The following is a 14,332-nucleotide window of genomic DNA, read 5'->3' as shown; positions in this document are numbered from 1 at the left end:
AGGCTCCCCTCCGAGCAATATAGACAACATGGAAGAAAATTACTTCTTTTTCTTTGAGGTTAGGAGAGGGGTGAAAACCAGCTTCAGCTCTTTTGAGTAAGTAATACTGTATAAACAAATGCAGTTACAAGAAGTTAACAAACACACACAAGAAAGTTCTACTTTTTTTTGGGGGGAGGGGGGGGGGGGGGGGAATGGCGGTGTCAGGACCAGCTGCCCGCAACAACAACAACAACAAACCTAGTGTAATCCCACAAGTGAGGTCTGGGGAGGGTAGTATATATGCAGACCTTACCCCTACCTGGAGCAACTTGCGCGCACCTCAACTAATTCCAAGGGGTACAAGAAAGTTCTATAAGAAAGTTCTACTTTGAAGAACTTCAAAAACATGCATCCTTTCTCATTAGAACACTTTACAGCCTTTCTCCAACCAAATTGTCAAAGCTGCAAATATTCAGAATTATGCTGAGATTCAAATTTTGCTTTGCAATACATCAATGTCTGCAAATGGTGATAAGGCTGTACCTTTAAGTGAATAGCAGATCAAATGGTGATGCAGTTTTGAGTGGAAGAATGAACTTATCAACCTCCACCATTCAAGATTTTGCACACATTCTTGTAGTGAATCCCACATGGATACCTTTATCACAGTGTCTCAGCTCTCAAATATATTGCTCTTGGCGAGTTCTTTCTTTCTTTTCGTCGTTCTTCTTTAATAAAAATGGTATCCGGACCAACTTGCGCGCACCTCGTCTATTTTACTCTGTCCCTGCTACCTCCCACCGCAACACGTATTGGATTACTCTTCCACCAAGGCTTAGGAAAATGGGATGCTCAGTGATCTCAAAACTTGCATTTGACCATTTACCGCTGCGTTTCAGGCAGCGCACATGGAAAATAAACGACCTGATATCTGTTGCCCAAAAACAATGTGGATGTCAGGGCCTCTGTTCTTAACCAGCACATAAATACTTCTATAGCTCAGTGCGTTATGAGAAAGCAGGAAAGGTACAGAACATCCACAATGCACAAAGTGCTCAACTTGCCAATTAAATAACCCAGGGAAACACCAATTCACTATAGATTATACATAAACATGTGGTCAACACTAGTTTAATGATTTATGCATTCATTTATGATGACGTATCTGTTCTTCCCCTCCTAGGTAAGGTTGAAGGCTCTCTATGTTGGATGGCCATCTCCAGGAATCACATATATCAATCACTAAAGAGAGAACACCCACCTTAGATAGAGGAAGAAATGCAACTACAATTTCACCTAAACGTTATCGCCTATATAGATTTTTTTCTTTCTACATAACGCGGTCATTTTTAATCTTGTCTAATCTTGTATACCTTCATATCCATCTTAGTATTTGTTGATGATTTGCTTCAGTTACTATTGCATTTTTTTAGCATAATAAGTCGGCTTAATTTTAGGATAAATCTACTTTTTTGAATTTAAATTTCAGTTAGATTTTTTAGGTTTGTTGAGATATTTTAGTTTTTTTGAATTCTTGTTATGCAGATTTTCTGCAGATTATGTTCCTGATTGGCTATTTAAAGCCTTGTTATGCTTAATAAAATTATTGAGAGACATTTTCAATCAATACATTTAATCTTTTTGCTGCCCCATCTTTTAAAAAACCAACAGTTGTATCAGAGCCTCATTGATCTTACGGGATCTGTGAATTCTTCCAAAAACCATTTTCAAATCATTTTTAACCAATATCAATTTTTAAACCTATTTTCAAGCATGGCAAGCAGCAGTCTCTCTTTGAATGCCTCACAAACTTTCACTGGTGAAAACTATGGTCAGTGAAAATGAAATCATATCTTGAAACCTATGATTTATGGGAAGTTGTAATGGAAGATAGACCATTACAACCACTCCCTGCAAATCCTACTCTTGCCCAAATTAAAAACCATTCAGCAGAGAAAACCAAAAAATACAAAGCCAAAACTATGATTCAAAATTCAGTTGCAGATTCAATTTTTTCTAAAATCATTGAATGTGAGACAACAAAAGAAGCTTGGGAAAAGCTTAAAAAGAGTACCAAGGAAGTGATCGAGTTAGACAAATGCAGATTTTAAATTTGAAAAGGGATTTTGAATCTCTTAGGATGCAAAGACGAGACTATCACTAGGTATTCTGATCGGATTTCTTCTATTGTTAATAGAATCAGGTTGCTTGGCGAGGATTTTAAAGATGACAAAATAGTTGAAAAAATTCTTGTGACGGTTCCAGAGAGATTTGAATCCAAAATTTCCTCTCCAGAAAAGTCTAAAGATCTCTCTACCATCTCTGTTGCAGAATTAATAAGTGCTCTTCAAGCATAAGAACAACGAAGAGCATTTAGACAAGAAATGATTACTGAAGGTGCTTTTAATGCACAAAACAAAAAAGAAAAGGTCAATTGTCCTCTTTGCAAATACTGCAAAAAGAAAACACATCTAGAAAAATTTTGTTGGTGGAGACATGATGCAATATGTGGTATTTGCAAACAAACAGGCCATGTTACAAAAATGTGTAAGTTCAAAGACGCTTAACACAATCCTCAAGCACAAACAGTAGAAGCAGTAATTGAGGATGAGCAATTGTTTTAGAGCAACTGAAGCAAAGGAGGAGTGTTGATGATTTGCTTCAGTTACTATTGCATTTTTTTAGCTTAATCAGTTAGCTTAATTTTAGGATAAATCTACTTTTTTGAATTTAAATTTCAGTTAAATTTTTTAGGTTTGTTGAGATATTTTAGTTTTTTTGAATTCTTATTATACAGATTTTCTGCAGATTATGTTCCTGATTGGCTATTTAAAGACTTGTTATGCTTAATAAAATTATTGAGAGACATTTTCAATCAATACTTTTAATCTTTTTGCTGTCCCATCTTTTTTAAAAACCAACAGTATTAGCATATTTACGACACTCACCTTGTGGATATGGACTTTAGAACCCAACAGTCACTCCGATATAACATTTCTGGTCTTATAACGGTTACATAGAACTTGACTCACTTTTGTAGGTAGCATTCTATCACATAACACTCTGGTAGCACTTGTATATTTCAACAACCTTATTTTATTTCAGTGTGTAACATTTCCATCTTTCATACCATTCATCTTTCATATGGTTCTCCTAGAATATCGAGCTAGTCCATCCACAACTAGAGTAACAAGTAAAAGTTCAATACCGAAACCTATTGTAAACCCATTGTTACGGGTACTCCTTTGCATCCCCTACTGTTGTTCTCACACTAGTGACTGCTCCTTCGTACCTATCCTTTATGACATTTACATATCCAATATAAATTGCTTTCTTCCTCCGCAACCACCAAAAGATTTTTTTTTGGTGCTTTATCATATTATTTCTCTAGGTCAATGAACATGTATAAATCTTTCCTCTTTGTGATAAATTTTTATGAACATTCTTCACGAGAATATAGCTTCCATTGTAGATCTACTATGCATAAAGATGTAAACTAGTTCTCTGTTGCACTTGTAGTGTCCCTAAATCTACACTCTATCACTATTTCCGAGAGTTCCATCGGATGACTCATAAGTTTATTGCGACGATAGTTCGGTGCACCTTTGAAACTAAATGCTAAATTTGGATTAAATAATCAGGAATATTCAACTCAATAAATGCTTGTGTGGACACATATGTTTAGTTTGGCCAACAGGAAACATTTGGAAAATAGAAGAATAAAAAAAAAAACAGGCATAGCACCAACCAGTGGGAAGCATGTAAACCAACAAACATGCCGCATGAAAAGGGTGAAACTTTATGACAAAACTTAGACTTTAAAAGGCCTCAGGTAAGTAACTATTACCACGCTTTAAATGATTGAATTTGATATGGCAGATTCCAGCAGAATAGCACCATCCTCAACGATCATTTATCCACTGCTCACGACTTCCAGAGTATGTTGCATTATTTGCTTTACTGCTTTGACGGTTGGGTAGAAATATTCAGGGATCGGAGCAACACGTGCTACTGACCTGACAATTATTTGATATCTGGTCAGATAGGCCACAAATATGTATATCCTAGTAGCGGAACTAAGCAGGTATATAAACTTAAATACAGAAGCATACAGGATAAATTTCTCAGATTTCATTAAATGAAGAAAAAATTTATATAAGTACCAGCGCAAATTTTTCAAGAATCTGCACGCCACCACATTCATAAGAATGTCCACAGGTTCAGAGGACACAGAAGAAGGCATAAATCACTCCCTGATACCTCTAAACAGCTAGGATAAAACAATGCTTGCTGTAAGGAAAAACAATGATCAAATAGATCATATCAAATAAGATAGCTAGGTTTTACATAAAGTGGCAAATACAGGATTAGAAGCAGTGTGATAGACATCAAAAGAGACACTTCTCATCTCTAGATATAGAACAATGATCTACTTCTGATTGGATATATAGTTCACATCCAATCTATATCCTAATTACCTAAACTATGTCACATTTGTTTGATATTTCAGCATCGACTAATATAAAATGGTATGATTTCTACTTAATCGTATACTTTTGTTTTTTGTACATATGCATGTTCCAAAGACAGAGAGTCCATGTTGGTTGGGATGGGACGGGTGCAGTTGGAAGGAAGAAAGCCCTTAAACCAAGAGCGAAATGCAGGAAGAAGTACTTGTAAGTCTCACTTCAAACATGATACTTAATGCTTTAACCCAATATCCAACCATCAAACAGTAAAAGAACGAACAAAGGTAAACTAATGTTCGTGAAAGGAACAATACAAGCACATGCTTAAACAGACTGCCAAGATGAAAACTGGGATAATAAAGTCATAAAGTCCACAACCATTTTGGTAGAGGGTAAGACTAACCAGAGTTTTATTCATTTTAAAAGGCAAGACCAATCAAAACAATTCATTAGATCATTATATAATTGCAAATTAGTTATATTTATATCCATTGGATTGTTTTTCCTAGCCAGAGGATCTTTAAGGTCAGACCGAAAAGGTAAAAGGGCTAGCCGACATATTTTCATTCAGATTCACAGCTGAAGTTCCACAACCCTCTGAATATCACAGCCTCTTATTGGACTACTATCTTCTGTAACAAAGAAAACACATTCCATTCCTTACGGTAGCTTTTTGGAGCACATATGCTTGCCACCAGCTTATATTGGAAATAGGCATAAAAAGGCCCTATGAGTACAGATTATAGAAAGATGCTCTTGAAAAAAATCAAAAGATGTTGCATTTCACTGAAAAATTATAAGTTTCTCAACTGCACCAAGATCTTACATGTCAATCCCGGCTTTCTGCACTGTACAGACAGCAACAAAGTAGGTTGAAGCTAATAAGCCCGTCCTAGTCCTATTTAACAAGACAGTGGTAAGCAGAAGATGAATAGATGCTACCTCAGCAGACTGAAGTACTTTTGCAAGTCCTACCAGATATCTTTAGGGCGTTTCCAAAACTTAGAAGTTTTAAACAGGAAGACAGACCAATAACCGAACACAAATGCAAGGAAAGCCCAAGAAAATGGATATTGATAACATTTGAGACCCTCAACTGAAATTAAATACCACTAACCTGCAATAGAGTTTTGTGTTATCTGGAAATGCACATAGACTTTTGTGTTTGCCCTGCAAAGAAAAATAAATAAATAGGAGGTGACATTCAACAAGAAAAACTGAAAATTTTTGCCTCCAATATCTAGCATCATGTTTAATTTCCTTTGAAAGAAGAAGGTTTAGAGCAGATACTCAACCATGATGTTGGAGCAGATTATTACTAATTAGGCTTGTATGCAAGTGAAATGGCGATAAAACTTTTAGAAAGGAAACAGAGGGAACAAAAATGAGGAAAGGGCAAATTAAGAGCCAGTTATTAGATGAGAGAGAGAGAGATATGAATGAAAATTTTATTCAAATATCCATGCATTAATTTGAAGAGAAAGGCAAAGTAGGTCCAGCAATCTTATACCAAATATGAAGCAGGCCCAAATCCAAAATGAACCATGACAGCTCTATCTGCTTCACCTAATAAAAGGATATAAAAGTTGTAAATGCATGGTGGAGAACAATGATAAAAATAATTAAAGGTCAGAATCACATATACCAGACACATACCAGCAGCTATTACAGAGGTTTCTGCACGAAGCTCACAGTGTTATACCTTCGGATCAGAGTTCAACAACTGAAGGTAGTCATTCAAGAATTCCAGTGGTCGTTCACGGATTGCTCAACTCTTTGCTTCAGCAGTGCCTTCATCATCTTCATCACCTAAAATTATAAAGTCAAGGTATTCTATGGCATGTGAATTACAATCTTTGCCGAGATTTTTCAACATCGCACTGTACGTTAAAGAATCAGGTTGGATCCTTATATCCAACATCTCTTTGAACAGTCTCGAAACCTCTTGCCAATTACCCAAATCACAGTTCTCATTTATCAAAATGGTGTATGTGTATTTATTAGGGCCAATTCCTCTTTCTTTCATCTCAGCAAAGTAACTGTAAGCCTCATTTATTCTTCTATATGTGCAAAGGCCATTTATCAGCGCATTGTAGGTAATCACATTTGGCAGAATGCTCTTCTGTTGCATCTCCGAAAAATACATATGTGCAAGCTCAAGCCTCCCCTTACCAGCATGCGCATGAATTAGCACTGTGTAAGTTACAACTGTTGGAGATATCTCTTTGCTTATCATCTCATCAAACAACTCTCTGGCTTTCTTTAGGTTCCCAAATTCGAGGTAGGCATGAATTACACTGGTATATGTTACATGGTCAGGCATAAGGCCGTCGCCAACCATCTTATGTAACAACTCAGTTGCTTCTTCTAGATTACCCAGCTTAGCGATGCCATCAACAAATACATTGTAGATTATTATATCTGGTGGGAATCCCTTCACCGACATTTCCTCTTGTAGTTTGCATGCCTTCAATATGTCACCCAACCGCAGTTCACCTGCTATTCGAGTTGTGTAGGCAACGGAGTCCGGCTCCAACCCCTTGTGTAGCATCTCATCAAAGAGTTCTTTTGCCAACAGTAAATTTCCCGCCTTGCAGGAACCATGAACCAGAATCGTGTAAGTAAACACATCAGGAGAGATACCGCATCTTGTCATTTCGTCTTTCAGCTGCATAGCATCCTCTAACTCACCTTTTCCACAGAGTCCATCCATAATTGTATTATAGGTGACTACCGTAGGAAAAATGTCACCACTTCTTAAATCATGTAACAATGAAAAGGCATCATTAGTATTTCCCAATCGACAATATCCATAAATCAAAGTGTTGTATGACCTTATGTCCGGCACCAAATTCTTCTTCAACATGACGGGAAACCACTGCCTTGCTTCACTTGCTCGCCCCTGCTGACAAAGCGCATAAATAAATGTATTATAAGTAGACACAGTCGGTGAAACTCCTCTTATCTCCATCTCTACTCCAAGACCCAATGCTTCAACAACCATTCCCTTCTCACAGTAACCATAAATTAAAGGGTTATACGTATAAGCCGAAACCTCTAGTCCTTTACTCAACATCTCTCCAATTAAACCTCTAGCCAAGTTAAACTCCCCTTTCTTCGACAACCCATTAATCAAGATATTGTAAGTAACATCATTCGGATAACACTCCCTCCTCTGCATTTCTGATAAAAGATCCAAAGCCTGTTGCACTTCACCTTCTCTACAAAACGAATCCAGCATCGTATTATAAGTAACTATACTCGGCTTTATCCCGACCTCGCCCATCATCCTATACACTTCTCTCGCCTTCGCAACCATATTCCTATCCCTTAAATTCCTTAAAATTCTATTACAATTCTTCACATCAGGCAACAGCTGATTCCTCAACATCTTTCCAAAAACTAACAAGCACTGCTCCACATTGGCGTTCTTCGCGTAAACTCTCAAGAAAAGATTAAGTATCTCAACAGAAACTTGCAAATTCAAATACCCATTAACCAAAACATCGACAACTCTATGCACATTACAACTAATCACCCTTTCAACAACCCAATACGCAGATTTAAACCAACCATTCTGTATTAAAATATCAAGAATAGTACAAAAAACAAACTCTGAATAATTAAACCCTTTTTGCCCTTCAGCCCACTTGAATAATCTCAACGCCACATTCGGCCTACGACGAATTGAGCTAAGAGTTTTCACTAACAAATCAGAATCATAAACCAAAGAATTAAAACAATCTGGAACAACCCAAATTTCCTCATCAAAATCCCATCTGTTCTCTTCAATTTTCTTTAAGAAAAATTCCTTAAAGTCTGAATCTTTAATGGGATTATCAGCCATAGCACCATTATTGTTATTATAACTCCTCTTAATATTATCAATATTATTACTATTGGCTCTAATATTTGTTATTGTGAGTTCAGAGGGGTATTGAAAATGATGAAAATGAGATGAATAGAAGATTAAGCGTTTGAGGGAAGAAAAGAGAAAGTTGAAATCTTTAAGATTGGATTTTGAAGCTCTAACATAATAAAGGATCATTCTGTAAAAGAGAAAAATTATGAAAAAAATGCATTGAGTTTTGGGTATTGACAAGAATGAGTAGTACCTGAAACTGACGGCGTAGTTACCTGAAATGGGTATTGGATTTTGGCAACTGTACGCACATCAGAAGAAGAAGAGAAGCAAAGAAGCGAACGGCGAAGAAGGTAGCTGCGTGTTGTGTTTACTGTTGGATCTTTAGCCCGGAATCCGGACCCGATTTTGGAACCAATTGTGGGTCGGACTTGAGGATCCGTTTTTTAACAGGTCCTACTAAAATTTATAAAAAGTCTTTCTTTTATATGTACGTTGTTATCAACCAAACTACGGAGAAATTAATTTAATAGCCAGATTTATAAGTGATCATTGAAAAATAACTATGGTTTCAAAAATAATCAAAATTTAGCCATTTTTCATATAAAGATAAATTTGAACGAAAACATTATTCAAAATCCAAAAAAATTTCCCGCATAATATACTAGATGTCACACCTCCTTTTTCCGGCCCCGCGAGGGGCGTAGGAGTTTTTTCCAATTAAAGGACAATCGAAACGGGATTTATTTATTTATTTCAGAGTCGCCACTTGGGAGATTTAGGGTGTCCCAAGTCACCAATTTAATCCCGAATCGAGGAAAAGAATGACTCCATATTACAGTCTGCGCACCAGAAATCCGGATAAGGAATTCTGTTAACCCGGGAGAAGGTGTTAGGCATTCCCGAGTTCCGTGGTTCTAGCACGGTCACTCAACTGTTATATTCGGCTTGATTATCTGATTTTATACAAATATGAACCTATGTGCAAATTTTATCTTTTAACCTCTTTTATCATTTACTGTTATTTTTATCAAGAATTGCAACATCGTGGAAACATATCTTGAACCACGTCACAATCAATGTACCCGTGGTTAGAGCCACATTTCAACTCTGTTGAGATTGGGATTTGGGTCACATAAATGTGCACCCGAGTTTAGGAAGATAACATTATTAAATACGCGCCTAAAGTGACTAGCGTATCATTTACTTTGGGTAGGGCCGTGGGATTTTACTAAACGGTCCATCCCGAAGTCTAAGCAATTTTAAAGCAAATATTTACTGAGGGCCCCGCAATTTTTGTATTTTTGTTCGGCGAGGCTCATCTCATTCTTATTTTTTTTAAAAGGAATTTGCAACGTCATGGACACGCATCTCGAACCACGTCACAATCAATGTACCCGTGATTAGAGACACATTTCGACTCCGTTGAGATTTGGATTTGGGTCACATAAATGCACACCCGTATTTAAGAAGGTAGGATTAATTAAGACGCGTCCTAAAGAAACTACGTATTGTTGTTTTAGAAAAAGGTCGTGAAAAATTCACTAAACGGCCAAATCCAAAGTCTAGTAATTGTTATGTATTTATTGAGGGCCCCAGCGATGTGCGATTTATTTGGCGAGACTCGTCTCATTTTTTATTTTAAAGGATAAACCTACAGTGACTACATTTGTTCTATTAAGTTTGTCTCTAAAATAAAATAAAATCTCCCAATTAATTACATGCTGAAAAACGTAACTTATTAGTTATTAGTTTACGGCTAATACGAATGGAAAATTGTGATCGAGTTTGTACAAAGAAAGACTACTTTCATTCTATATTCTATTATTTAATAATACTAGAACATGAGATTGACACACCATAATATCAAAACAAATTAACTAGTCTTTGATTAATTTAAACTAACATTATTAGATAAAGAAGTTATACATATGCAACCCCATTACTCATTAATCAGTCAACTACATCTTTATACAAAGAAGGGAAAATTCTATTCCAACACAAATCTAAACAGGAGGAATTCAACCGGAACAGAGCCGGATTAATATTTCATTTCACTTCAAGCCGAGAGTGTACAAATGTGTACCTGGAAATGGCAGTACAAGAAGAAAAGAAGGAGGAGACAGCAGCAGTAATAACACAGCAACAGCAGATTCAGCAACACCGCAAAACCAGTAACGACCAGTAGAATAACCCAGTAACAGATTGAAAACTCAGCAATACCAAAGTGCAATCGCAGTCAAAGCAGAAGAGAGACGGATACAAGATGCAGTAGTTTACTGATTTTGAATAACACTCGAGGAAAGGCAAACGGAAATTATTCAAGTGAAAGTTCAAATTGTCTTTCTCTTTTCAAAACTCTACCACACTTCTTCAGATTTTCAGAATGTATTACTCTCAAAAAATATTCTCCCCAAAAATCTCTCTAGAAAAAAATCCTCCTCATCATCCTCCTCTCATCCCCCCTTATATACAAAGCAAGACCCCCTTTTACCGCTTTCCCCTTTAACTTTTATTATTACCCACACTTTTACTTTAGTAAAAGTAGTCAACATGGGCCCCCGTGTTCTCTCTTTTTGAAAAGTAGTCAAAGTGGCCCCCCATGTTCCCTCTTTTTGAAAAGTAGTCAAAGTGGGCCCCCGTGTTCCCTCTTTTTGAAAAGAAGACATCATTATCCACCTTTTCCTTTTTGCTTTTATCATTACGTCTTGTCCCCCACCATAATTAAATAATCTGCAATTGGTTAATTCCCGTATTACCCCTAAAACTACTGTTACTGCCCTGATTCAAAATCTGTTATAACTTCAAAAATCTGTCCAAATAACAATTATCGCACATTTAAATAGCAATTAACTATAAAAATCACACAATTTAGACGTTAAATGCTAAAAATGCAACGTACATTATTTTTATGATTTTGTAAAACAAACTTAAATAAATACTAAATGCAAATGCGACATATTTTTGTAATTTTTTATTAATTTAACCAATAAACACGCACAGACAGAAATACAAATAATTATCAAAAATGTCACAAAAATTCTCAAAATTGCACCCCAATGAAAATCATTTTATTTTGAATTTTTTGGGAATAATTCTCATATAGGGCAAAAATCATGTGCTTACACTAGAATTCCAGTATAATACTCCGATCCAGCATAATATGCTGAAAGTTCATACACAAGTGCACCAATCTTCAGTATATTATGCTGGAACTTTCCGTGTTGCAGCAAAATAGTGACTATTTTCAATGACTTTGCAAACGTTGGCTATTTTTTAATTACCAGTCCGAAAATTGGCTAGCCCGTGCTATTTTTACCCCTAATTATGGTTAAATTAGTATATATTTTTACACTAATTTATTATTTAAACATAATAAAATTCATGTGATTTGATGCAAAGTATCAGGTTGAGCCAAGTTTTTTTCCTTATTATATTTTTACACTAATTTATTATGTGTATATTTGCACATGAATACTAATTCAATACTTGTTTAATCATGAATATTTGTAAATATTTGTCACGACCCGGATTTTTCACCCTCGGGAGTCGTGATGGCGCCTACTAATGTGAGCTAGGCAAGCCAATCCTTTAAACTAATTACTCCATTATCCAATTAATTCTTTTTAACAGATATAAAGTGATAAAGTATAAACAACGGAATATTTAATTAAGCGGAAGAAAAATAATAAAATCTCTGAATCTGTAGCTATTACAATTACTTAAGCCTTAATCACCCAAAACCTGGTGTCACAGACGGTCTAAGACTGCTAAATACAAGGTCCGAGAATGAAAGACACATTGTTTCTGAAGCAAAAAGATGAAACAGGAAACAAAAGATAGAGGAGACGCCAGGGCCTGCGGACGCCTGCAGGTCTACCTTGGATCTCCGCGTGGACTGAAGGCAGCCTCCAACTACGATCCAAGAGTTGCTCCAGGATCTGCACATAGTGCAGAGTGTAGTATCAGCACAACTGACCCCATGTGTTGGTAAATGTCTAGCCTAACCTCAGCGAAGTAGTGACGAGGCTAGGACCAGATCACCAAATAAACTTGTGCACTTATATAATATACAACGAAAAGTAAAGCAGGAATAAACAAGTAAAGATGGGAGGAGAAAACATGTTTTGAGGAATAACAGGTAAAAGCAGAATATCAAAAGAATAAAGGAATCAAAATCCAACCACTAACAAGAATAAGGAAAACAAAAGCAGATTTCACTTTCTTTTCACATCTTGTTGCAGGCGTGCAACCTGATCCCATTTCATGTATCTCATGGCAGGCGTGTCACCCGCTCCCATTTCATGTACCTCGTGGCAGGTGTGCCACCCGCTCCCATTTCATTTATCTCGTGGTAGGTGTATCACCCGCTCCTATTTCATTATATCTTGTGGTAGGCGTACCACCCGCACCCATTTCATTATATCTTGTGGTAGGCGTACCACCCGCTCCCATTTCATTATATCTTGTGATAGGCGTACCACCCACTCCCATTTTATTATATCTTGTGGTAGGTGTACCACCCGCTCCCATTTTATTATATCTTGTGGTAGGCGTACCACCCGCTCCCAATTACAAGCCAACAATAATCATAAGAAATCTAAGCAAGGGAACAAGAGCAATATAACAACTTCCTGGTAAGGGAACAATGATATTTCAACAACATCCAAGCAAGGGAACAATAATATCAAAACAAACATCCCGGCAAGGGATCATTAATATCAAACAAACATCCTGGCAAGGGAACAATGGTGATAATAACATATGAAGCGCAATAAACCACAACGAAGTCATAACAAATATAATACAAGACTCACGGGCATGCTTGACACTAACGTATAGATAATCGTCACCATGCCTATACGTCGTAATCCATAATTAACATGTAGCAAATAGGACACAACTCCTAATCCCTCAAGCTAAGGTTAGATCAAACACTTACCTCGATGCCACGAACACAATTCACGATTCAACTATAGCTTTACCTCTTGATTCCACCACCAATTTGCTCGTATCTAGTCAAACGTTACTTAACTACATCAATAAACGCTAAATGAATCAACCCTAATGCATGAAAATGAGTTTCCTTAAGTTTTACCCAAAAAGTCAAAAATTGCCCCCGGGCCCACATGGTCAAAACCCGAAGTTCAAACCAAAACCCGATTACCCATTACACCACGAACCCAAATATATAATTTGTTTTGAAATCGGACCTCAAATCGAGGTCCAAATCCCCAATTTTTGAAAAACCTAGGTTTTACCCAAAACACCCAAATTCCCCCCTGAAAATCATTGATTTTAAGTTGAAATCATGTTAAAAGATTTTAATGATTGAAGAAAATGAGTTAAAAACGGCTTACAATTGATTTGGAGAAGAAGAAGCCTTTGAAAAATCGTCCTAGGGTGTTTATGTTTTGAGAGAATAAAAAAATGGGTTTAAAATCGGTTAAGTATAAAAGTTGCAGGTCGCAGGTATGGGAAATGCGAACAGGGGTTCGCAAGCGAACCCCGACCTCTACTATGTCGGGAAATGTGAAACAGGGCTCGCATTTGCGAACCCTTCAGGAAAATATGGACCTTCGCATTTGCGAACAGCATGTCGCATTTGCGACTTGGGAATTGCGAAGAATGGGTCGCATTTGCGACCCAAGGCTGAACAAGGATTTTCGCATTTGCGAAAGAATACTCGCATTTGTGAGCAAGGCAGGCCTGGGCTATTTTCTCGTTTGCGATCCAGCCTTCGCATTTGCAAGCTAGGCTTCGCATGGCCTGGGCACACCAGCTAAATTCTGCAATTTTCTAAGTTCAAAATGCACCCTGTGGCCTATCCAAAACTCACCCGAGCCCTCGGGGCTCCAAGCAAATATACACACAACCTCAAAATATCTCACGGACTTATTCGTGTACTCATATCACCAAAATAACATCAGAAACTTCAAATTAAACCTCAATATCAATAAAATTTCTCAAAACGTCTTTAAACACCAAACTTTCCAATTAAGGTCTGAATCACGTCAAA

The 14,332-nt window shown here is 36.9% G+C and overlaps 1 protein-coding gene across 5 annotated transcripts; it reads right to left on the bottom strand.

The window, feature by feature from the left end:
• Window positions 1-82: 82 nt before the first annotated feature.
• LOC107820854 (uncharacterized) lies at window positions 83-8,656 on the bottom strand. 5 transcript variants are annotated; one of them, XM_016647205.2, is made up of 8 exons: window positions 6,108-8,656; window positions 5,962-6,017; window positions 5,569-5,621; window positions 5,278-5,349; window positions 4,146-4,272; window positions 3,830-3,998; window positions 526-913; window positions 83-444 (listed from the first exon to the last, which is right to left on the bottom strand). In XM_016647205.2, the coding sequence occupies exon 1, from the start codon at window positions 8,497-8,499 to the stop codon at window positions 6,220-6,222; it is 2,280 nt and encodes a 759-aa protein (XP_016502691.2). In that variant the 5' UTR covers window positions 8,500-8,656; the 3' UTR covers window positions 83-444; window positions 526-913; window positions 3,830-3,998; window positions 4,146-4,272; window positions 5,278-5,349; window positions 5,569-5,621; window positions 5,962-6,017; window positions 6,108-6,219. The 5 variants fall into 5 exon arrangements, with proteins under 5 accessions (XP_016502691.2, XP_016502695.2, XP_075096881.1 ...); XM_016647209.2 differs by lacking the exon at window positions 4,146-4,272 and having other exon boundaries at window positions 6,108-8,640; XM_075240780.1 differs by lacking the exon at window positions 5,278-5,349 and having other exon boundaries at window positions 83-913.
• Window positions 8,657-14,332: the final 5,676 nt, after the last annotated feature.

The sequence above is a fragment of the Nicotiana tabacum genome, chromosome 20 (assembly GCF_000715075.1).
Source record: "Nicotiana tabacum cultivar K326 chromosome 20, ASM71507v2, whole genome shotgun sequence".
Taxonomy (NCBI): domain Eukaryota; kingdom Viridiplantae; phylum Streptophyta; class Magnoliopsida; order Solanales; family Solanaceae; genus Nicotiana; species Nicotiana tabacum.
This window is presented reverse-complemented; position numbering and strand designations above follow the sequence as displayed.

What these genes read in the sequence shown, in the direction of transcription:
- LOC107820854 (XM_016647205.2), bottom strand. Translation starts at nt 8,499, where the DNA reads ATGATCCTTTATTATGTTAGAGCTTCAAAATCCAATCTTAAAGATTTC.